This window comes from Psittacula echo, assembly GCF_963264785.1.
Source record: "Psittacula echo genome assembly, chromosome: 1".
NCBI classification, from domain to species: domain Eukaryota; kingdom Metazoa; phylum Chordata; class Aves; order Psittaciformes; family Psittacidae; genus Psittacula; species Psittacula echo.
The window spans coordinates 17,809,519-17,832,671 of NC_137735.1; the positions used below are offsets into that span (position 1 = coordinate 17,809,519).

Genomic DNA, 23,153 nt, shown 5'->3' on the forward strand with positions numbered 1-23,153 from the left:
TTTTTTCTTTATAAAGCTGTCATCTTGAGTGTGATATTTATAACGGCTTGAAATAGTTCTTAAGAAAACAACAGGAAGATAAACTGAAAATCTCAACTTTCTGAAAACTAACACTATTATTAGACACAGCTTTAAAAATGATGTTTAAAAGTTGTTATACCCGAGACCAGCACCTTCTGTGGTGTTGCAGCAAGTGTTCCCACTGAAGTATCTCAGTGTTTTTACAAGCTATTGTCATCTGGAGGGACGTATAAAATTTGAAAGCAGCTGCTGTAGACTGTTGAACCAGTTCTATTATAAGCTACTTAAGTCTAAAATTTCCTTACAATCCTTTGTACTCCAGAAATACAATGTAGTCTGGTTTTGAGATAAGTATACTACTCCCTTGTTTACACAGCAGTGCAGTTACCTTTTAATTAAAGAATATTTTTTATCAGATAGGAATGTTGTTTTTAATCATAATTTTTCCTAGTAATTTTTCTAGTCTAGTTGAGACGTCAGCTGTTATGCTAAGACTATGCTAAACATCCTAAAGCTATCAAGATAGGAAGAGTTTATAGCAATCATTTGAAAACTACCCACATTTTCTTCCTGTATTTGTGAATAATCCATTGAGGTGGCAGTATGCCCCTAAAATGCTAATTTGGAATCTGATTCTGTAGACATTTACCATGTGAATAACTTGGTTTGCATGAGTAGTCCCACTGATTACTCTTGTAAGAAAGGTTACTTGTGTGACCTCATAAGTTTCTGGGCTAAGCCCATCACTTCTAATATTTGCATTAAAAGAATTTATTTCTGAAATGTCTATTTATTATCATAATAGCTCTAAAGAGTTGTCTGTGCAGACCTAGAAAAAAACCCCAAACCCTATAAATAAACAAAAAACCCAAACCAAAACCCAAATACCATGAAAACTATTTCTGTTGAAAACTAGTGTGGAGGTAAAATGTTACTTCTCAGGCTCTAGAACAACCTCTGAGTTAGTGTTTGAACTAAATATTTACACACACACACACACGCACACACACCACTTCCCTAACAACCAGCCTCCTTCTTGAGGTACATGGTGAGTAAGCTGAAATCCTGAGTTCAAGAGAAGAAGGCTGTAAGGGTTGGACATCAAGTTGGTACTTGAAATAGATTTTAAATTGAAAGCTATCTCTGTTGTATTTTCATGTTTCTTGCAGTGTATCACTGAATGATGGATGAAGTATATCAAGTATTAAATGTTTTGTTACAGTTCATGCATTTTTTTTTTTTTTTTAATTTCTACAACGATTCTAAAAGCAAAGGGATTGTCTGTACTTGTTGTTTATTGGGGCTCCATCTCCACAAACACATTAAAACAAGTTATCAGAGCTTAAGATGAAAAGTATGTTTACTTAGGAGTGTACTTACGAGTGTTTGAGTACTGAAAATTATTAAAGTTTTGTTTGTGCTGTTGATAAAGAGTTTGAAACTTATAGATGTGCCAGCACAGATGGAAATGTATATTTCAACTACATAGTTTCAAGGAAAGGTTTTGTGATTTTTTTTTTAATTTTTTTTTTTTTTTAACTTGGTAAACAAATGGAGGTACTATTTAGATTCCTTTTCTGGTTATAAATCTGCATGCAAAACTGCTATACTTGCAGCTTCTGCAGCAAGAGCTTAATTATAATTTCAATGCATAGGAGTCAATCTTGTCAAAGATATTAAATGGGGTTCAGTATAATAAAGTGGGTTTTAGCTGCATTTCACATACTGCCTGGTCAGAATCATCTGTTTGGGTTATAACCTAGTCTGATAAATATGTTAAACCATTAAGCTTGCTTTGAAATTGTAAAACCGAAACCACGATCTCTGAATGTACAGTGTTTTACGGAGAATCTCACCTTACAAAGACGTGCGTAGCAGGATGGACTAAGAAATAAAATGTTCCATCTAGGATAAAATATGCTTTCCAGAGATTAAAACAAATTTATTTGTTAACTTTCTATTGTGTATTGATGTGTGGCATGAGATTGCAGTTTTATTCAAATTATTTAACTACTTCTATCCATAACATGTAACTTCCAAATAGGAAAATAGTACCTTTAAAAAGAGGAACAGCAGAATTTTCTATGCATCTTTAAATGTGAGCTGAATCAATAAATTAATCCCAGGATAATTAGTTTTGGTCTGAAATTGGTTTTGAATTTCTGATATTTCAATTGCAGAAAAGAAGTATTGAAACCTCCCAGATTTCAATTCTACAGAGTTACATGATCAAGGTTCAGGAGCAGGGACTTCTGGAAAATATGCCAAATGTTGTCTTTTTATGATGCAGTTTTAGCTGAAGCAAAACTTGGTTTGGTTTTTCTTTTCTTTTTTTGTTTCCAATTTAGATATGTTTGAGTGTGAAGTTTAAAGATTATTGTGGAATTTTAGGACCCTGGTGAAAAGCTGTATTAACAGTGGAATCACTACTACTGTTCCAGGAATCACTTGTATCATAATCATAGCCAAAAGAACAGCCAATAAATGAACAAAATTTCATCTAGTTGTTCTTGACTATATGTACTCTTAATGACAGCAGCTCTTTTAGCAATAAGACCTTATATAGTCTGAAGGTTGTACTGAACTCTTAAAATGAAATCTTACCTCTTTAGCTATAAGTTAGTCTCCAGTTTCTTTCCTCACTGAGTCCTGGTCTTTGTTTTGGTGTCAAAATCATTACTGAAGCCTGAGAATTATTATTTTTCAGTTGAGGTACATTCTGAACAGTTTCCAGTTATTGCAACAAGGAAGGATAGTTTGCACTGCCAAAAACCTGAGGTCCTAATGCATGTGCTTGTTTTTTAAGGCTGCTTGATGTTTTGATTTTCTCCTCAAAGCATTGATATTTAATCACCTGTCTAGCTTCTGTCTGAATGCATGAGCATTTAAAGGGTTAATATATTCATGTGTGTGTGATAGCAGGTGGAAGAATAATGAGGTAGAGAATATGGGTTTTGAACAGCCCTGAAGGGGAGGAACAGTTATTCCTTGTTAATCATGGATGTGAAAAATCCTTCTCTTCGCTAATCCTACATAGTTTAAGGGCAATGCATAGCACATTCCTCTTCTTAGAACAAGAAGGATATCACGAAGCCTGTGGTGCTAATCACTTACTTGAGGAATGCAAAACCATCTTACATTAATTGTACAGGGACACCTGTATTTATAGTTTAAATAAAAATAAAAATAAAAAAACAAACCCAAAACAAACTACAGTAATTATTCTGTATTAGCAAACTTCTGTCAAAACAACTTTAACTATCTTCTCTGAAAATGTCTGTTAAATCAGAAATAGGAAAAGGCTGTCTTTGAAGACGCTATTTAAAAAGATGCAGTGTTCTACGGATTTTTATAGATTATAGCTGCACTTTGAAGAATACTATGAAATGTTTGATAAAACAATGAACAACGTTCTTTCAAAAGCCTTGTACATGTCTGCTATTATTTTTAGTATATTTCATTCATCTGAGTGACTTTTCTCATGGGACTGCCTTTATAGGTCTAGAAGTCAAACTGCAGTGAGAAGTCCTGTTTGCTCTTTGCAGACGTTTTTACAAATTCCAGGGCAGGAAGGCTGTTTATTTTTCCCACATCTGTTTTGTGCTCATCCTTTGTGACACTGTTTGCTGGATGCTTCTCTTTCTTGCTTCCTCTGAAATGGGTAATTTGCACTGTTGCAAAATGTTGAAACCAAGTCTGATTCTACAGAACTGTTGTAATGTTTTTGTTTCAAATAACGTTTTTCTTCAGAAATTATTTTAAACTGATGCTGTAGAGTACTGATGTTAAAGCTTACACCTAAAGCTACATTTTGGTTTTACTCTGTAAAAGTCACATTTATCTGTTGCAGAGCCAGTGCAATATTATAAAAAAAAAAAACAACAAAAAAAACACAACACACCACTCAAAACCAAAAAACAAAAAACAAACCTATTAAAAAAAAACCCCAACAAAACAGGTTTAATGTTAGATGGCCACAGGTAAAAACTGAGCTGTCACTGCATTTTAATATAACATATTTGAAAGAACTTTTAGGGCACTCCTTATTTTGACTGCAGAAGCCACAGTTCTATCTGGAATTTTACAGTTAAACTCCAAAATGTATGAGGGATCTGGCTGCATGGCTGCCACCTCAGTGACTCATACTCTTGTATTACCTCACTTATTATGAAGAGCGTTTGAAACTTCATCAGAACAAATGTTTTCCTTCATAGTATGTAGTGCATTGTGCTGGCTTGTCTTTAATAATAGTCTGGACTGATAGTCAAATACAATGTGGCGAAGTCTCCCTAAAGTTTTCTGTAAGACACACCAGCATTTCTGATTTCAGTTTGACAGGATGCCTGTACAGGTGCTGCAGAAAAATACTGAAATGAAGACTTGCTGTGGTAATTCAGTGCCAGAAAGACAGTTACAAGCCTATCTAGACTACCTGCAGGCTCTTCTTGCCTTTTTAAGAGAAATCTGTCCAAACTCCAGATAAACTCAATTTAATGGGTCAACTTCCCATCCCCTCTTTCTTTGCTTGTTTAGTTTGTTTACTTGGTTTTTTACCTTGGAAATAATTCCAGGTATTGTCAGACATCAGCCTTACTTCATCTGATACATGATCCTCTTTCTTTATGGAGGTTTTATAACTTACATTTCCTTCTTTGTGATGCACTTTATAAAATAAAATCCAATAGATTAGCTTCACAGGATTGTGGAGGTTTGAAGTAGCCTCTGTAGATAGTCCCATGCCACTGATTAATGCATAGTCGACCAGAGCAGATAGTGAAGGGCTATTTCCAGATGGGTTTTGAATGTCTGCAGTGATGAAGAATCGACAGCCTTTCTGGGCAACCTATTCCAGTGTTTGACAACCCTCACGGTCAAACACTTTCATATTTAAATGTAATTTCCTGTATTTTGTTTTGTTCTTGTCCTTTCACTGCTCACCTCTGAGAATGTGTGACTAGGTCTTCCTTACTTGTGAACTAGGTGCATCACTTATACACATGATATGTTTATACATATTGAGATTCCTCTGAGCCTTCTCTCCTCAGGCTGAACAGTCCCAGCTCTCTCAAACTCTCCCTCTGTGGCAGGTATTTCTATCTGCTTAATCATCTTCATGGCCCTTCTCTGGACTTGCTCCAGTATGTCCATGTCTCTCTTGTAGTGGGAAGTCCAGCCCTGGGGACAGCTCTCTACATGTCTCACCAGTGCTGAGTAGAGGGGAAGGATCACCTACCTTGACCTGCTGGCAGTGTTCTTCCTAATACAGCCCATACATATTGCTGGCTCCAGTTTAATCTTATTCACCAGAATCCCAGACCTTTCTCTGATTTTCAGCTTGTTCTTCAGTGTATGCTGGTGTATTGGGTTGTTCCTCCTCAGGTGTAGGACTTTGCATTTTCCTTTTGACCTTCATGAGGGTTTTTTTTGTCCAGTTTTCTAGCCTGTCCAGGTTCCTCTGAATGGCAGCGTGCATACCTGTTGCATCACTCATTCCTTCTAGGTTTGTATCTTTTGCTAATGTGGTGAGAGCGTACTCTGTCCCATATTCCAGGTTGTGGATGAAGATGTTGAATAGTACTGGCTCTGGTACTAACCTCTGGGTTATATCACTAGTGACTGTTCTCCACTTGGACTTTGTGCAACTGATCACAGCCCTTTGAACTTGGCACTTCAGACAATTATTCAGTCCACCTCACCATCTGCTTTTGCAGCCTTTACTTATTCAGTTTGCCTACGAGGACAACTGTTATGAGAGACCGTGTCAGAAGCTTTACTGAAGTCAAGATAAATAACATCCACTGTCTTCTTTTCACCTGCCAAGTTACTTAATCTAGGAGGCTAGCAGACTGGTCAGACATGATCTTCCCAGTTGTAAATCCATGCTGACTATTCCCAGTCATCATCTCATCCTTTCTGTGTCTAGAAATCACTTCTGTTTTGCTCTATCACGTTCCCAGGCATTGAGGTGAGGCTACCCAGCATCTAGGTTCCTGGGTTTTGCCTTTTTTTCCACACTTTTTTAGTGCCATAGGCAAAATTAATAAGAGCAATAACCAACTATTTATAGATATATTTCTCTTGAAACAATAAGGAATACAGGAACTTCCAGAAAATAGCCATAGGTTTTTCTCTTTTTTTTTGTAGTAAAAACAAAAAAACCCAAGCCCCAACTAGAGTTTTTTCTAGTTGGAAAAAAGAAGCAAAGTGAGTATAGACTCCTGATTGTCTGTGCAAAGTAGTGTTCTGCGTAATGTATGGAGAATTGATTGGGGTAGGGGAGGAATGTGGTGATTCTGGACTTGACATCAGTGCCATGTGAGAAGAAAATGAAGGATAAAATATATTAGGGTTCAAGTTATGTACATTAGTACAGTATAGTACTACAGTCTGCAAAGTAACTTTCATCACTTCCTACGTAAGAAATTGAGTTTGTAGTATTGTAGTAGTATCTATGTTCTTCTTCCTTACAGAACTTTTTCTTTTGCTTTTAATAAAACATCTAATTTGGTATTTCATGTTATATCTTTGTTAGATATCTTTGTTAGTCACTATTTAGCTTGAAAAATGGAGCCTCAATTAAGTAGTTCTTGACTTGGAGAAAGTTTTTATTTAGGCATCCAAATGCTGCAAGATCAGTCCTGACTTCTCAGATTCCAGTTTTTATTCGTGTGGTCAGTTAACTTGATATTGCTAGATTTAATGAGATTATGAGTAGTTTGACTAGGGACAAGAAGGTCTTTGCAGAGAATTCTTAATAGAAAAACTGGCATGATCTTTTGCTTAGCTCTTAATTCTTAGGCCTTCTCACTTGATGATGTGTTCATGCAAGTCACATTCACAGACAGCATTTGCCAAATGTGTTGAGGTTCAGTAGACTGTGGCTTTGGACATGGATGTGCAGATGTTCTTTGCCTCTGACAGAAACAGCAGCACATTTTTATATATAAGAGCGATAAGGCTTGCCTTCCTTGCAGACATAAGTGTTAAGTCAAGCTCTGTGTAAAGTTCTCTGGCAAGGACACAGGCATCTCTTATTCTGATATCTATTATTCTGACCCTATATATCTAGGGTCAGGGTTTTATGTCTTCATGGTTAAACCAGTTCATAGAGATGATTCAGGTGCTGTGTGCTAGCTTTCTTTGTTAAGACAGTTGGGTAATTTTATAGGTTGATTCTGTATATCCTGAGCTCATAAAGCCTGAAATTAGACCTTCCCAGATAATGCGTACCCCTGTAACCTGTTGGAGCTACTTAAGGAGTTTAGTAGGCTCTGTCCTTGTGAGTAGATGTACTGTTGCATGAACACTGTCATGGTTTTCTTTTTCTGTTGCATGAACACACTGACAATTTTCTTTTTCCTCCTTCTCCCCCTGCCCCCCATGCATGAGTGATGTCAGATCACAGTGATTGTGGCATGACAACTTGGGAGAGATGTCAGAATGGATTGATGGCATGGCCAGGTTGTTTACTGGCATGTCCTTTAATTTAAAATTGAAATATAATTAAAATGTGTGCATTTAACATTTATGCATAGTTTGCAAATGAGCTTCAGTGAAAAGATGTTATATGGTATTTTTAAATGACTGTGATAGTAATGTCTTCTGCTGACAAACAGTGGGTGTGGATGTGCTCCTTTTGAAGAGTAAGATTTCTAAGCTATGCAGTGCTGTGTTTGTATGTGCAGATAGGGTATTTACTACTTTCAGCTAACTTCAAAGGACGAATGAAAAATAATGACTTAAGCTACCATTAACTTTGTGTGAGTTTGGAAGCCGCCTATTCTCCTTCCTGAAACAATGGTGGTAGAATAAAATGCATCTGTGCCTTGTATTTAGAGTTTCGAAAGGCTCTTAGTCTTTATCACCCAATGGGATAGGCTGTTTCTAATTAAAGATTTATAATTTCCTTGGAACAGCTCTTAACTTGAGAAGTTAGGGGGCTAGAATTACATCTACTTGAACTAAAACCCACTGGAAGATGACTTGTGGGGAACGAAATAGCAGCCTTCCAGCACCTATGATGCAGTTATCAAAAAGCTCAGGCTAGGCTCATTGCTGTGGTGAGAGAAGCATAACTTGAAATGAGAGGTTGTGACTCTTAGAAGGGCAAAACTTCCTCACCATGAAGTCAGTCAAGTACTGGAACTATTTAGTGAGGCTGTGCAGTCTCAGACAGCTGCTCTGGCTGTATGTTGTAGATTACACTGGGATCAGAAGCAACTTGCAGTGAAGGTTGTAACCAAGTCTGGGAAATAAATACAGACCTGTTTGTGAATTACAGCAGCAGATGATTACATTGCAGACAGTGTAATTAAGATTTTCTTTTTCCTTCTCTCCCCCCCCCCCCCATGCATGAGTGATGCCAGATCACAGTGATTGTGGCATGACAACTTGGGAGAGATGTCAGAATGGATTGATGGCATGGCCAGGCTTCAATGGGTTAAGATATATGTTACTGGGAGAGTAATGGGATCTTGCTGCAGTCTACCTCTATCTCTGTCATCTACTATATATCCTCTGGCTGCTTGTAAATGACAAGTAAAACCCAGATATTTGCCCATTTCTGCAAAGCTAGCCTCTTCAGAACCAGTAACTCAAATTAAGCCATTTTTTTTCTTAGTTTACTGTTGTCTGCTTCACAATGTAAACTATTGCTTACCTGGACCTACTTTTTATCTGCCTATTGGTATCAAGCTTCCTTTTAACAGTAATTTCACCTGTCTTCTGTCAAGATTTTCCTTCCTTGTTCTTAAATGATCATTCTGTATACTACTTCTATCACTTCACTTTGAAGATGCTTTTCTAGTTTTTACTGTGTTTAGAAGACTGAGTTCTGGGAGCTTTAATCTGAAGTACTTCAAATGTTTTGTGTACTTTAGGTAATATGTGGAATTTGCTTAAATTCATCATGAAGAGCTCAAAAATTTACCCGTGTCAGTGTGTCAATTTGCCCACTGTTTTTCCTAAAAATTCATTTGGGAACAGAAGAAAGCTATGTATACTTGCAACTGTGCTTCAGCTTTCTTAAACTGAAAGAATGCAATCCCAGGCACAGCTACAGGTTGGGCAGAGAAGAGATTCAGAGCAGCCCTGCAGAGAAGGACTTGGGGGTGTTGGTCGATGAAAAAATGAACATGAGCCGGCTTCAGTGTGCGCTCACAGCCCAGAAAGCCAACTGTATCCTGGGCTACATCAAAACCAGCATGACCAGCAGGTTGAAGGAGGTGATCCTGCCCCTCTACTCTGCTCTCATGAGACCTCACTTGGAGTATTGTGTACAGTTCTGGTGTCTTCAACATAAAAACGACATGGAACTGTTGGAACAAGTCCAGAGGAGGGCCACGAGGATGATCAGGGGACTGGAGCACCTCCCCTATGAAGACAGGCTGAGAAAGTTGGGGCTGTTCAGCCTGGAGAAGTGAAGGCTGCGTGGAGACCTCATAGCATCCTTCCAGTATCTGAAGGGGGCCTACAAGGATGCTAGGGAGGGACTATTCATCAGGGACTGTAGTGACAGGACAAGGGGTAATGGGTTCAAACTTAAACAGGGGAAGTTTAGATTGGATATAAGGAAGAAATTCTTTACTGAGAAGGTGGTGAGGCACTGGAATGGGTTGCCCAGGGAATCTGTGAATGCTCCATCCCTGGCGGTGTTCAAGGCCAGGTTGGATGAGGCCTTGGGTGACATGGTTTAGTGTGGGGTGTCCCTGCCCATGGCAGGGGGGTTGGAACTAGATGTTCTTAAGGTCCTTTCCAACCCTAACTATTCTATGATTCTATGATTCTATGTTTCTGGCCGTTGCCAAGGGACTTTGCAGGTCAAGGTATTGCAGTGTTAAGAGATTCTCCAGTACACTTTCTTGTTGCTTACACCACTAACACGTCATCTGTTCTGAGCAATCTGCCATTGCTTGAGGAATACAGATTTTTCTAGCTCAGTTTGGAAACTGAATGGTAGCAGTATGGAATAGCTCATCACTGTTCCTCAGTGCTTCACCTCGAACTTCATTTCAGGTCTGGAGAGCAGTTCAGTTGATGAAACCAAAATTTCTCTTAGGGTGTTCTGGGGGAAATGCTGCCTGCCAGATAGCTGCAATGAGGTTTCTGCCAGCACACATTGAAAGAAAATGTGGAGTGTTTCTGGTTGTTTTTACACTGCACTTAGCTGCGGTTCTTTGCAGTATGTAGCTATGAATCCATCTGCGCTTACCTCTGGTTTCAGCTCTGGGGAGAAAGGGGATCATGCTTTTCTCACTCTTGTTCCATTATGTCTGTGTGTTCTGGATAGGTATTGCTATTTCAGACAAAATTAAGCATGAGGTCACCTGAAAAAGTGGAATTATTGGAGAACCATGCATGGTGGTGAACTGTTTTAAAATAGGAATGTGTTTACTGAACTCCTAGTGTGATTCTGTCTGAAAGATTGAGAACTCTTAGTGACTGTTGAACTGGAAGTTGTTGTATACTTGGATACTAGTCTGTGTATTCCAGATAAGCTCTGTGTCCTTTTTAATTCATTCACTTGTGTGTGAATTCATAGCATTTTGTAAAAAAAACTATCTATTATAATCTTGAAAAGTTAATTTCAGTGAAGTTCAGTTCATAAAACATTGTAGAAAACTTAAGGACAGCAAGTTGACCCCTTTGAAAACATCTGTTATAACTTGTTAGATGTAAAGAGTAGCTGAAGCCTCTTTCTGAAGTATGATAAAGGACATATTTCCCATAATTTCCTTCATGAAAGCTAGCAATGTTTGATATTCTTGGGCACAGGCAATAAGTAATGGTCAGATTTTTGGTAGAAAAGCTTAGTTCTAAAAAACTTAAAGTGGGATGGAATCATTTGAAGTAGAAGCTGCAAATACAACATTCATTAAAGATCAGTAGTTTATTTAACTTGTATATTTCCTCAATTCACTCAAAGAACAAATGCTTTCATTTTGTGAAAGGCAAAGTAAAAATGTACATTGAAACACTAAGTTCCAAGCACACTTGGTAGAAACTGTTGAGTCAAGAGGGTAGTGCTGTTTATTGTTACTTTAATCCATGAATTATGATTTATTGTCTGTAACTTCAATTTTTAAAGTCTGTACAGTAGCACATGCATCAATATGTTAACAGCATGCTCAGTTGTGTGGGCCATGAGAACTGCAGGTAATAACAGCAACTCCTGATCTGAGGTATTAACTGCTTATGTGGGAAGTTATGTACTAACACAAGTATTTGGCTTGTGAAGTGTCCTAAAGTGATGTTAATTGTGTCCTTGCAAGATTGTTGTTACATTTTGAAAATATGTTGCATTGAAAGGAATGTGGTCATCAAGTCCAAGCATATGGTTCCCTGCTTCTGCTCTCATGAGACCCCACCTGAACTCTTGCGCTCAGCTCTGCAGTCCTTAGTACAGAAAAGACATGGATCTGTTGGAGTGGGTCTATATGAGGCCATGAAGATGGTCAGAGGACTGGAGCAACTCTCAGGACAGGCTGAGAGAGTTGGGCTTGTTCAGCCTGGAGAAGAGAAGACTCAGAGGAGACCTGATATCAGTGTTCAATACCTTAATGGGGCCTACAAGAAATCTGGAGGACATTCTACAAGGGTACATAGGGGTAGGAAAAGGGGGAATGGTTTTAAACTGGAAGTGGTTAGATTTAAATGTTAGGAAGAAGTTACTTACTGTGAGTGCGATGAGGCACTGGAAGAGGTTATCCTGAGAAGCTGCGACTGCCCCATCCTTGGAAGTGCTCAAGACCAGGTTGAATGAGGCTTAGAGCAACCTGAAGTAGTGGAAGGTGTCCCTGCCAATGGCTGGGGGATTTGAACTAGATAATCTTTTAAGGTCCCTTCCGACCCAAACCATTCTATGATTTAGTGAAAGGCAGCCTGCCTGAGGAATCAGTGTGCTACTGTACTACTCTGTACTGCAGTGCTTTTTTTGTTTTATTTTTTTTTTTTAATTATATGGAACTTCTGCAGAAATAGATACTTTCTTTGACCCTTTAGTTACAGCTTGCCATTGTTTTCTAGCATCTGAACTTGATATACTCCTTACATATCAACAGAAATTTTTGGCCCAAATAGTTTCTGATTAGAGATTAACTTCCCAAAGTCTTTACCCTGCATGTTTTCCCATGTACTTTTTGATCATAATCATGGACTTTCAGGTTTAAGTCTTAACTATTTAGCAAAGAGAAGGGATGAATAAATTTTATTTCTTTTTTTATTTAACAATTTGCCTAGCTTTTTTGTCTAAGAAATCTATTTTCACATTATTCTTTTCTTTTCACATTATTCTTTTCTGATCACAAATGTAACTTTGAAATGGTTTTCTTCCTACTATGTTTTTTGTGGTCTTAGTATATACTTTTATACATAAATTTACTAGAAGTTAGAAAAATGTCTGTTTTAAAATGATCTTGGTTTGAAAATGCAGTCAATCCACAAACACTAAAATGTATCACTTATTTATGTCAATAAGGTTTTCTTTTAAGCAATGTTCAAATCAAGTCTTTCACTAGTCATTAACTTCTTCATAGCTCTTTCTTTTATATTGAAAACTTCACTTCTACTGATTTGGAAATCTGGCTTCCAAGATCACAGTACAGATTTATTTTTATTGTTTTTTTTTGTTGTTTTGTTTTTTTTTTTTTTTATTTTTTTTGCTTTTTCTTTGATTAAGCCTATTTTGCTGTGCCTTAAGCTGCATCTTCAGCCATCTTATCCCAATATCGTAGTCCTTCCTTTTCAGGATTCCTTTCACTCTAAATTGTCTTTATCTTGAAAATGCGTGATTTAAATTTCTTCAGCATTGAAATCAGGATTTCTGGTGCTTGACTGACAAAAAGGAACCTAAAAATGGAGAACTACAGATATCTAGATCTCAAAAAAGCTAACTGCTTGCTTATATTTTGAAATGTGGGAGCAAACCTTGTGTATGTAAAGGATATTTTTTCAGTTTATATTGCCCTTATCAGTAGTTGCTTAAACTTTAGGGGAGCAATAACTAAGTGAACTATACCATGCAGCTACGTAAACCTGGATTTTGAGTGTATGTGTGTGTCTGTGTATGGGAATTTGTAGGACAACTTAATTGGAAAGACCTTTAGATGGAGCAGGGCTTATGAAATGAGCCCTGTGAGGCTAAAGAGGCTTTAGTAGTTTAAATTCAGCCTGAAGACAAACAAACAAGAAATTCTGAAGCTTTATGAAATTCTAAAACTTAGTTTTGCAAAACTGCAGTTAGTTATCTCTTTATTTCACCTTGTGGAATGTTTTGGCAACAGTCTGTTGACATATGTAGTGTACCCACTATAAGGATAAAATAAATATCAGATAATACCATGCAGTCTGGTGTCCAGGAATGCCATGTATTGAGATATGCAATGTATTGAAAAGCACCGTGTATTGCAAACTGGGATTTGTGATGAGGTTGATGGGACAAAACTTTTTCAGTATGTAGGTTTACTTAAATGGAAGATGGCATATCTGGTGCATTGCTTAAAACTCACCAAAACCCTGTTTTGAACTTAAATTCTTGACAAGTATGACTATATGTTCCAGGGCTGTCACTTATACACATTAGAGGGAGTAGTCTACATTGTATGTTTAAAGAATCATGAACATGGGATAGATATATTTGTCTTGGCTAGTGGTTGTTGTGTTGCTTCTAGCTCTAACACAGTAGGTTTTGAACTCTGAACACCTCAAACTAGGCAGTTTTGACCTTTGTCAGTGTGCTCAATGAGAAAATTCACAGACAAATGGAGTACCTTCTGGATCCTACTTGTGGTTTTTATTTTGTGCTGTCTTGTGCACAACTGATTGTGTTTGATTTTTGTAATTTAACTTCCTTTTCATGTATCTTTATAGCTATAGAAAAAACCATCATGGAAATAAAAAACAACCCTGTAATGCCAAATACAAGCTGGGATGTCTTGGTTTTTTCTGACGTTTATTTGATCAGGGTTTCTGTAACAGCCTCTTTCCTTTTTTTTTTTTTTTTTTTTTTTTTTTTAATAAAATAAATATAACACATTTAAATAATGTGTAATATGGATCTTTAGATACATGATCTCATTACTTAACTTAGTGTGTGCATTTGATACATGTTCCCTTAAACTTTTTCATGGTCACAAAATATCTATCTGCTTTATTATACTAAGAGGAACTCAGAGTTGGTGGGGAATTGAAGTTACACTGCTGATCTCTATTTTTAGTTTTCTGGTTGTTGCATGATAGATTCCTGACTTAGTGATTAAGTCACACTACAGAGATTCAAAAATCTTTCATAAAATAGGCAATATGGTCTGTTGGAGAAAGCAGAAAATGTAATTACTCCATGGTAAATTTATTGCTGGACCATGTCTCCGCTAATGGACCAGCATTGCATAGCTTTTCTGGTCTTTAAAATCAGCTTGTTACAGCACTAGATGCCTGCTCAAAGTGATTGTATTGCATTGCTATAGCTCTTGTAATTTAACACAACTTTTTCTTTTTCTTTCTAAAGGCGCCTAAACAGAAATAACCTCCAGTTGCTTTCTGAACTGCTCTTTCTGGGGACGCCGAAGTTATACAGGCTGTAAGTAGGCTTGATGCAATAACAAGTGTTCTGGAAAATTTGGAATTGATCTGTTGTCTTGCATTAGCGTTTTTGAATTTTGCCTCAAACAGGGCTAAAATGTGTCCAGGAACGTTGTTGCAGTGTTTAAGCTGAGTGTTATCTTTGAGTGCTCTGCAAGATTTCAAGATTATTATTATTTTATTATTTTTTTTTTAATCTAGGTTAGATACCAGTAGTTTCTTGAGATAAAATATTGTTTCATCCATTCCCATGTCTGTAATGAAGTTTTGCTGAAAGAATACTTTGGCTTTTCTTGTGGTTTGTGTTTTTTGTTGTTGTTTCTGTTTTGAAAGATTAAAAAAAAGAAAGCCTCTGGAGACTCTATCCCAGAGGTATAGTGCTTTATAAGAACTTTGGTCTTCTGAAGTTTTGTTTTTGTGGCCATATGCACTTGACCAGGAAAATCACTGAGTTGGCAAATGGTAGGTCTGTAGAGAAGTCTCTCCTGTGCTCCGTCACAAAGACAACAAAGGTAGTAACTTCAGCTCTGGGAAGAAAAAAAGAAAAAAAAGAAATATTTTAACTTAAATAAAAACTATATCAAATATGGTAATGAGCATTTGCTTTGGTTGTGTTCTTTGGTTTGATAATATTGCGCTCTTGGCAGTATTTTGAAATTAATGTTTTGATCCATTGGCCCTCCTAAGAGTCCATTTATTTCTGTTGCAGTAAAATGGATTGATTTCTGTATCTACATGATTAGTTACTGTAACAAAATAAATTTTAAGGTACCTCTAAGTTACCTTAAAGGTGGTATGGAAGGGATATAACACGATATGCTTAAGTAGGCTTTGAAAAGCTTGTACGGATGCAGCCCTATTTTGAGTAGATATGTATTTGATACATTTCTTTAGACTTCAGGTGAGATTTTTGCTGTTGAAATTGCTGACTGTGTTGAGTTTCACCCCTTGTGTGCTTGGGGAAAAAAATAAGTGAAGGTGGGGTTCCTCTGACTTGTTTCCACTTTAGTATATGGAAATATTCTTGACAACAAATGATATAATGAAGATTGTATATTTTAGGAGATTATTTCTGTTTTAATATTGTGAAGTAATAGTTCTTTTTTTCCCTCTCATAGTAATATTAAGTTTTAAACTGAAAATGATTCTATTAGTGTAAACATTTAGTTGCATGTATTTTTGTTTCTTTCCTTTGCTTTGGAAGTATGCTTCGTTTCCAGAACTTCCCTGTAGATGTAGTGAGTTGTTAAAATTACTAGGCCAGAAAACTCCTGAAGCCTTTTGTTCTGACAAAAATGGTTTACTGTGCTATAATATTATAATATATGTGGGTTTATATATTAACAATTGAGTCTGTCTTATTTCCATCAGGCATGATAAAGATATTACTTCTATCAGGAAGGAAAATGAAAGGGATTTATGTTCATTTTATTATTCCATCTATAGTGTAATGGTTGTTATTTAAATTCATATAAAATAGAAATGAGGTGTAATTTGCAGGCAAAAAATGGATGCACACTTCAGGCAAAATCATACTTGAATATATTTAATTCAGAATTGTATATTTGATAGATGCTAGTCTTAAATGCCTAACGTCCTTTGACATAAAACACACAACTGCTCACAGTGTGTTTGGTGGAAAGCAAGAGATCACTGGCTTCACAGTATTAAATTTCCTCTGCCTAAGGGTTATTGTTGATCAGACCATGAAAGTAAATGTCTGGTTATAATGTATTCATGTTTAAAAGAAAATGAGTGGTACTGAAAATCTACAGTTGCTTAATGCCGAATTTGTAATTAAAAAAATGTCAGGCCAACAAAGGGATTGATGCTGGTTAACTGTTCTCAGTCAGTTTTCAAATGTGGAGCTTGATGACTATGAAGAATATAAAATTATTTGATTTTTTACATGTATCATTGCATGTGCTTACATGTATTTACATACAAATAAATATATTTCTAGGGAGAATTAAAGTTCTCTAACATGATCAATAAAATGTATAGTATGCTTTGGGTTTAGTATTTATATTTGGCATTTAACAGCTAATCAAACAGTGTGTGTACTGTGAGTTTTCAACATACTATTGAGCTTCTGTGAATAATAATTACCATTTGACCCTTGACTATAAATGAGATGCCAGGTGAAGAAGCACATATGCTTGTTCTGTAGCCTAAATGTAATATAAAAGAAAGAGGGTACACTGTATATGAATTATGATTAGACACAGTTGGTTGCCGCCAGCGGCCAGCTATGCTTTCCCTTTGCTGTCTGCTCCAATTTCTCTTTGGACGGGTTGAGAGAGCACTGCATGTTCAGGTCAAGATGTTTGCCTAGAAATAGTAGTACAGTTGCAGCTGTGTTTGCTGGAGCAGGAGACTAGTTTAAATAGCATTACCATTTATCCAGTCCATTAACAGAACTCTGTAAAATAATACCAACTCTGCATAAACTACAGGACAGTGTAATAAAATTTCAAGCATTTGTTGACAGATGGGAAGTGTAAGTAAAGGAAAGCCATAGGTTGAGAGTTTAAAAGAGACAGTGCATTATTTTCTGTGCCTAAAGACACTTGAGTTTCAAAGGTAATTAAATAAATTATTTTTTCACATTACTTTATTTCCCACTTAGCAGCCTTCCAAGAAATCTCTTGGAACTAGTTAAAATGGGTAATTTTAAGTGATTTTCCCATTAAGAGTTACCTGCAAAGGTGTTTTGACATAAATATTTTGGTAGGAAGTAGTTAATGCTAACAATGATGTTAGTAGCACTGTAGGTTACTTTGCAAGGTATCTTTCAAAGCACAATGTACATAAACATTTATTTTGATACAATACTGTTAAAATAAAGGTGCTGTTGTAACTGCCCAGGGGTAATAAAAGTCGTTGTTCAACAAGCACTTCTCCTGCGAGAAGGGGGTGTGTTGTTTTTGGTTACCTGTATGCCCATGCACACTAACTTGTTTACCATCAGCAATGGCACCTTAGTACAGAGAGCTCCTGAAGCCTAGTGAGTGCTTGTCTGAGGCAAATAGATTTTGACTGCTTACATTTACTGGTTAGATTACAGTTCATTGATTGCTATTTGTTGTAGGATACCAAGTGCTGGACTCAAAACTGTTTGAAAATTCAGTTTTAAGAGTTACCTTTGTTAACCAGTAACATGCAGAGATTATTGAATTCCATGCACAAAGCTCATTCCTTTTGATTTACATTTCTTGTGCTTACTACAAGTCTAAGTTTCCTTAGTGAACAATATTTGCTGTATAACTTAGGCAATGCTGGCTTTGAAAAAACAGTCTTTCTAGTGGATTTGGTCCTATATTATGTTTTCCTTCTAATGCATGTACTTGAGAAGATGCATGCTGTGAATAAGATTTTTCTCCTCTAAAGGAATAAAAGATCTTAATGTTGTCAGATTACTAAACACTCAGTTTTGAGATGTCTATTAGTCACTTCAATAAAATTCCTAACAGCTAATAACTAAAAGAAAAAATACTGAAGGTCAAAAAACCTTAAAAAACTACTATCTTAGGCCAGAACAGCAGCAATAGCAACAACAACAAAACATGCTGCATGGGGGGCCCTTGCAAAAATTCCTCCTGAATTAATTTCTGCCAGCTATGATTAAAGTGTGTGGTACTAGATGTGTCAGACACCATAGCTCTCTGCTTCACTTTACTCTTGGCCTCTGTGGCCCCTGCCACAATAAATCCCACAATGGTTAGGCAGGAATTGCAGGTTGCAGTTGCCAGGGTTACTGTTGTCTGGTCGGAGTGACACCATCACTCATCCCGGCCGCCAGCCCCGGTGTGGGGAAGGCTGCGGGCAGCTGACACGAAGAGGAGGAAAGTTCTCCAGGCGGCTCTTAGGTCTGTTTTTGAGCTGCTGCAGGAGAACCTGTGGTTTGCACCAATTGCTGAGTGTTGGGTTTTTTTTTTTTACCTTTACCTAGAAGAGAAAAAGAAAAAAATTGGATAGGAATGTAACTGGAAAAAAAAAAAAAAAAAAAGGTAAAATGGTGGTAGGTGGTGTATGTAACATGCTAAACCAGCCAATTTTAAACTGTTGGTTTCCTTACTGTTAAGCCTTAAATGCAGCTACTTTAATTTATGGTTTGTCATATCCCTTTTAACAGTAATCATGGCAGGTGAGACTATAGTCATAGTTATGTAGAAAAGATATTTATCTTCTGTCTGAATCTGTTTTAACAACTGAATAGAAAAACAGCTCATTAGAAAAGTGCTCATTACCCCAAAGCCTCTGAAATCTTACTCCAACTGCAGACAGGTGGCTCTCAGTGTTAAAACCAATGAGCATTTCAAAAGGCAATATTGATTAATCTCTCTCCTTTTGCAAGTATATTGTTAAAGGAACTGCCACTTGATAAGCGTAATGGGCATCTTTCCATTGCTGGATGTGCTGCAGTAACACTATGGTGCTCTCCACCTTACTGCAGAAGTGTACTGGATGTGCAACAATTAAAGATTTATTGAAACATGGATTATGAAGCCACCTTGTTGCTATATTCTCACCAGGAAACTGTGTTGAGGGTTTTTTTAGTAATTTGTTTCAGGTTTTTTTTTTTTTTTTGTTCTGGGGCATTCTGGCAGCCTGCACATAAGGCAACTTTATTTTTATTTTTTTTAATATATGTCTTGAATCTTATTCTTTTAGTGGTAACAAGAAACAACATACAGTGTGTCCATCCTGCTAGTGGTTTAACTTCTGGTGTGTTTTCTACCAGAGTGGTTTAGTTCAAATACAAGAAAATTTAAATTGTTTTATCTAAACAATAAAGTTGGTAAGAACATGCCAATTCTAATGCTAGCTAGCTTTTTATTACTAGCATTATTTTTTATAATAACAGAACAGTGACTATAGTTCTTAGAAGATAACTGTCTTTCAAAATTATTATTTAATGAGGAAATACTGCATATGGCATATGTATAAAATAAGTATAGAGTTTTGGCTTTGTCATAAGCCAGCTTTAAAAAGAAAACTCTAATTTAATATACAGGTAATTACTATTCTTCCTTGCAGAGTGGAAGTGCCATTATCATAGCTTTGCTACATTGGTGCATTGGTACTAACACAAGCTCCTATCGCCCCAGTCTGGAGTGTTTCCAGAGTGAATTTTGGTACCACATGCTGCAAGCCCACTGGCAGTTATAGTTGTGAATCTTTTTTTGCTATAATTACAATCCATAGATAGATAGGACTACCTAAAAATAAAATAATTAATAGGTATTAAAAATAGGCTTGTTAAGACTCATTAATGTTAAGAAGAAACTGAAGTAACTCAAAATATGTTGCCTCTGTTAGGTCTGTAATACCTTTTCTCTGGAAATAATTTCTGGTATGGAAGATCTAGGAGAGAAACTTTCGCAAGACACTAAACACTGATTGTTGGTTCTGTCACCTGCTCATTTTCAATCTACAGAGATGTGAATTATATGCAGTTTGGCTTACATGTGCTTTTTTTCCTCTTTTCCTAGTGACACTTGCTTCTACCTTCACTTCTAACTCTCTGCTATAATGTTTCTAAATTAAAACCTCATTCATCCTTTACAATGTAGTGAGCAAAACAAATACCACTGTAGCTTTGCTTCAGATGCAAGTCCTATTTAGGTAGGGTTAGAGATGACAAGATGACCTTTTAAAGCTTTTCAAAGTATTGTAAAAATTATTACACTTCAGCAGGTGATTTATTTTTTGAGCACAGGATCAAGAATTACATGCATGCATTTGGTGTAAAACTTGCAGTGGTTATGTCCTAATAACCACAAACTTTCAGCCTTGGATTTAGCTGAGTGAAAGCATTGGTGGAACCAGAATGAACTTTTAAGATGTTGTAAGAAAAACCCCTATGGTCACTCTGTGCAATTATACAACTTCAGGTGTCACTACGTTACTCTTCTTTCTCTTTGTTTTAGAATCTTTTAATCTATAGGCTTTTCCTGAACTATGATTTTTTGTGTATTTTCACAGCACCTCCCATCATGCTGTGTAGCAAAAAAAATGATGTACCAAATATACAGAAATCAGGTTAAATGTAATAGCATGGGATTTTTAACTTTGGAAACAAACTTCTTTCCTGTGAGAAGGCTCTCATGATGAATGAATGTATTTTTAATTTTAAGATCATTGGGAATTTTCTTTAATTATCAGTTAAATTTGCTTTTATATCTTTAATAATTTTTTTTTTTTTCCTTTAAGCAATATTTCCTTTTGCTATGGAATAAAATGGCAAATTGGGTAGACTTATGGGGCTGTAAACTAATTCTGCTACTAGGAAAATCACTAGATCTTTATGTAATCTGCATTACCAAATGATATAGTAAACTAATTTCAGAGAAAGGCATCTGTAGGGATACTTATAACTATTGATTTTTCATTAGAACAAACACCCAAAACTGCTTCTAGTCACTGTTAACATTAATTTAAAAGTCATGTTAAACACCAAGCAGACAAAAAAATAGCTGAAGGCAATTCTTCTGGACCTACATAAATATCTGTGGTATTTTTTTATGCTATTAGCTGTTGATATTGAAATGCCATTTCAGTATTCATAAAAACATTAATTATAGTAATTACTCAAGCTTTTAAAATAAGCTGGTGACATTCAGAGTAACAGAGAGATTGGCTTTAGCTATTATGGCATTGGTAGCTTGATCTGTTTGGCTTCAAGCATTAATAATTGCCTTCCATATTTTTGATTGCTTGATAAATGGTCAAAGCGAGAGCTAAGGTAATTTGTTTTAATACAAAAGTTTAATTAGCTGGTTTTGAGTCACCTGTAACTATATTCATGTTTAATTAGCTGGTTTTGAGTCACCTGTAACTATATTCATGTCCACTCTGTATCAATCCTTGAGTTGTTCCTGGAGGGTTAACCTTGAAAGCTTTGGTAAATTGTGACATAGGAAACCTTTTAGGCAAGAGTGAAGTAGGAAACTGAATCTCAGTGAAGGAAGTAATGAAAAGTAAAAAGGCATTTCGGAGGAAATGCCATTATTATGTGGTGCAGCAACATGGTGTGAAACATTATAAAGAAGACATCTGTAAGTCTCGGCTTGCACAGAGTGGACATTTAAGTGCAGCCATGTCATCTAGATTAAAAAAAAAAAAAAAAAAAAAAAAAAAAAAAAAAAAACAGAAGAGAGGAATAAATCAGGCCAAGAGAAAATGTGAAAGTATAGAGGCTTGTCCCTATGATGGTAGGTTTCTTCTGTGAGTGCAAGATTAAAGCCTAAAGTAACTGAATAGCTGAGAAAAGTCCAAAGAAAGCTTGATTGCTTCCCCTCCAACAGTTCCAATTGATTGAAAAAAGCCTAATTTAAAGTTCTGTTTGTTCTGTGTCTTAAACCATCAGAATTTTCTTTTAGAACTGGGGGAATGCTCTGGAAGAGAAAGAATCCGAGGATAAAAAGTCATTGCAGGCCAACAATTGTTCTTAATCCTCACAAAATGCTGGAGAAATTAAATTTATTCTTTATTGCTCAAAGTGTTACCTAGGTCACTGGGCGATGGGAAAATTGAACTGGAAGTCGAGTAGGCACAATCTTTGTTTTGTGTCTAGATGCTTAACCTTAGACACGACAAGGCATCTTAGTGTGTTGTGGGAACTTGGTTCAGAGTATTAACACCAGGACGTTTATTACCCTGGATTTATTATAGGCTATGCTGTCAGTAGATGAAAATGTTGTGTTTACATTTCAGTGTTAAATGATCATTTAATTAACACCTAAGGAAAAAAAAAAACCCACACCCTTGTGAAATTCTTAGCAGTATTTATTGTTGGTTTCCTTGGAGTTTTTAATATCCAAGTTACACTGCAGTTGCTTCTATAAGTACAGCTAGAAAAGACATTTATGAATGTAGTCAAGGACAGACAGTTTAACCTCTGTTGACCCTTCATCCTGTATGTTGATTTATATAGCATTTTAAATGCATTGAATTTCTTTTAAAGCTTCCCTAAAGTTGCACAGCATTCAAAAAAACACATATATTTTTAAAAATATTTCCCAAAGTGTACGTTCTTACAAAGAGCATACTTTTTCCTAGAAAGTTGCTAACATATATAGAACATATCAACAAAAAATTTACTGTAATAAAAAAAATTGTCATGTTGCCAGATTTGTCTACATATTCTTGATAAGAATAAAAGCTTTTATAAGAAAAGGGGATTGAAACAGTCAACATCTTGCATTGGTTGTAGTAGCTACTGTTTGAATTCTTCAAAAGGAATAGGACATTGGCAAGGGAAACAACATTACTACAAAAATGCATATCCACTTTAGCCTTAACAGATCTACTTTCATATGTTCCATTGTACCAAAGAAAGTCAAGCCTATATAAAAGCTTTAATTTGCTCTTGGTCTTTCATAATGCTTTTTGTTGTAATGTTGATCTACAAATGCTTTTTGCCATAATGTTGCTTTGCAAAGCATGTTTGAATAGGTTTTTTGCATCCTAGAGCTAAAGCAAGATGAAATGCTCTTTGTTAAAGAGCAGCTGCTCTTCAACTGATGTGTTTTTATAAACACACTGTAATA

The 23,153-nt window shown here is 36.2% G+C and overlaps 1 protein-coding gene across 2 annotated transcripts in view; it reads left to right on the forward strand.

Annotated features, from left to right (window-relative positions):
* The window catches only part of SLIT2 (slit guidance ligand 2), a gene marked incomplete at both ends in the record, with an annotated part of 277,057 nt that overhangs the window by 7,517 nt on the left and 246,387 nt on the right, over window positions 1-23,153 (forward strand). For both annotated transcript variants that reach the window (XM_080616785.1, XM_080616786.1), the window contains one exon: window positions 14,525-14,596. In XM_080616785.1, the coding sequence (XP_080472911.1) occupies window positions 14,525-14,596 (72 nt within the window). The remainder of the gene's footprint in view (window positions 1-14,524; window positions 14,597-23,153) is intronic.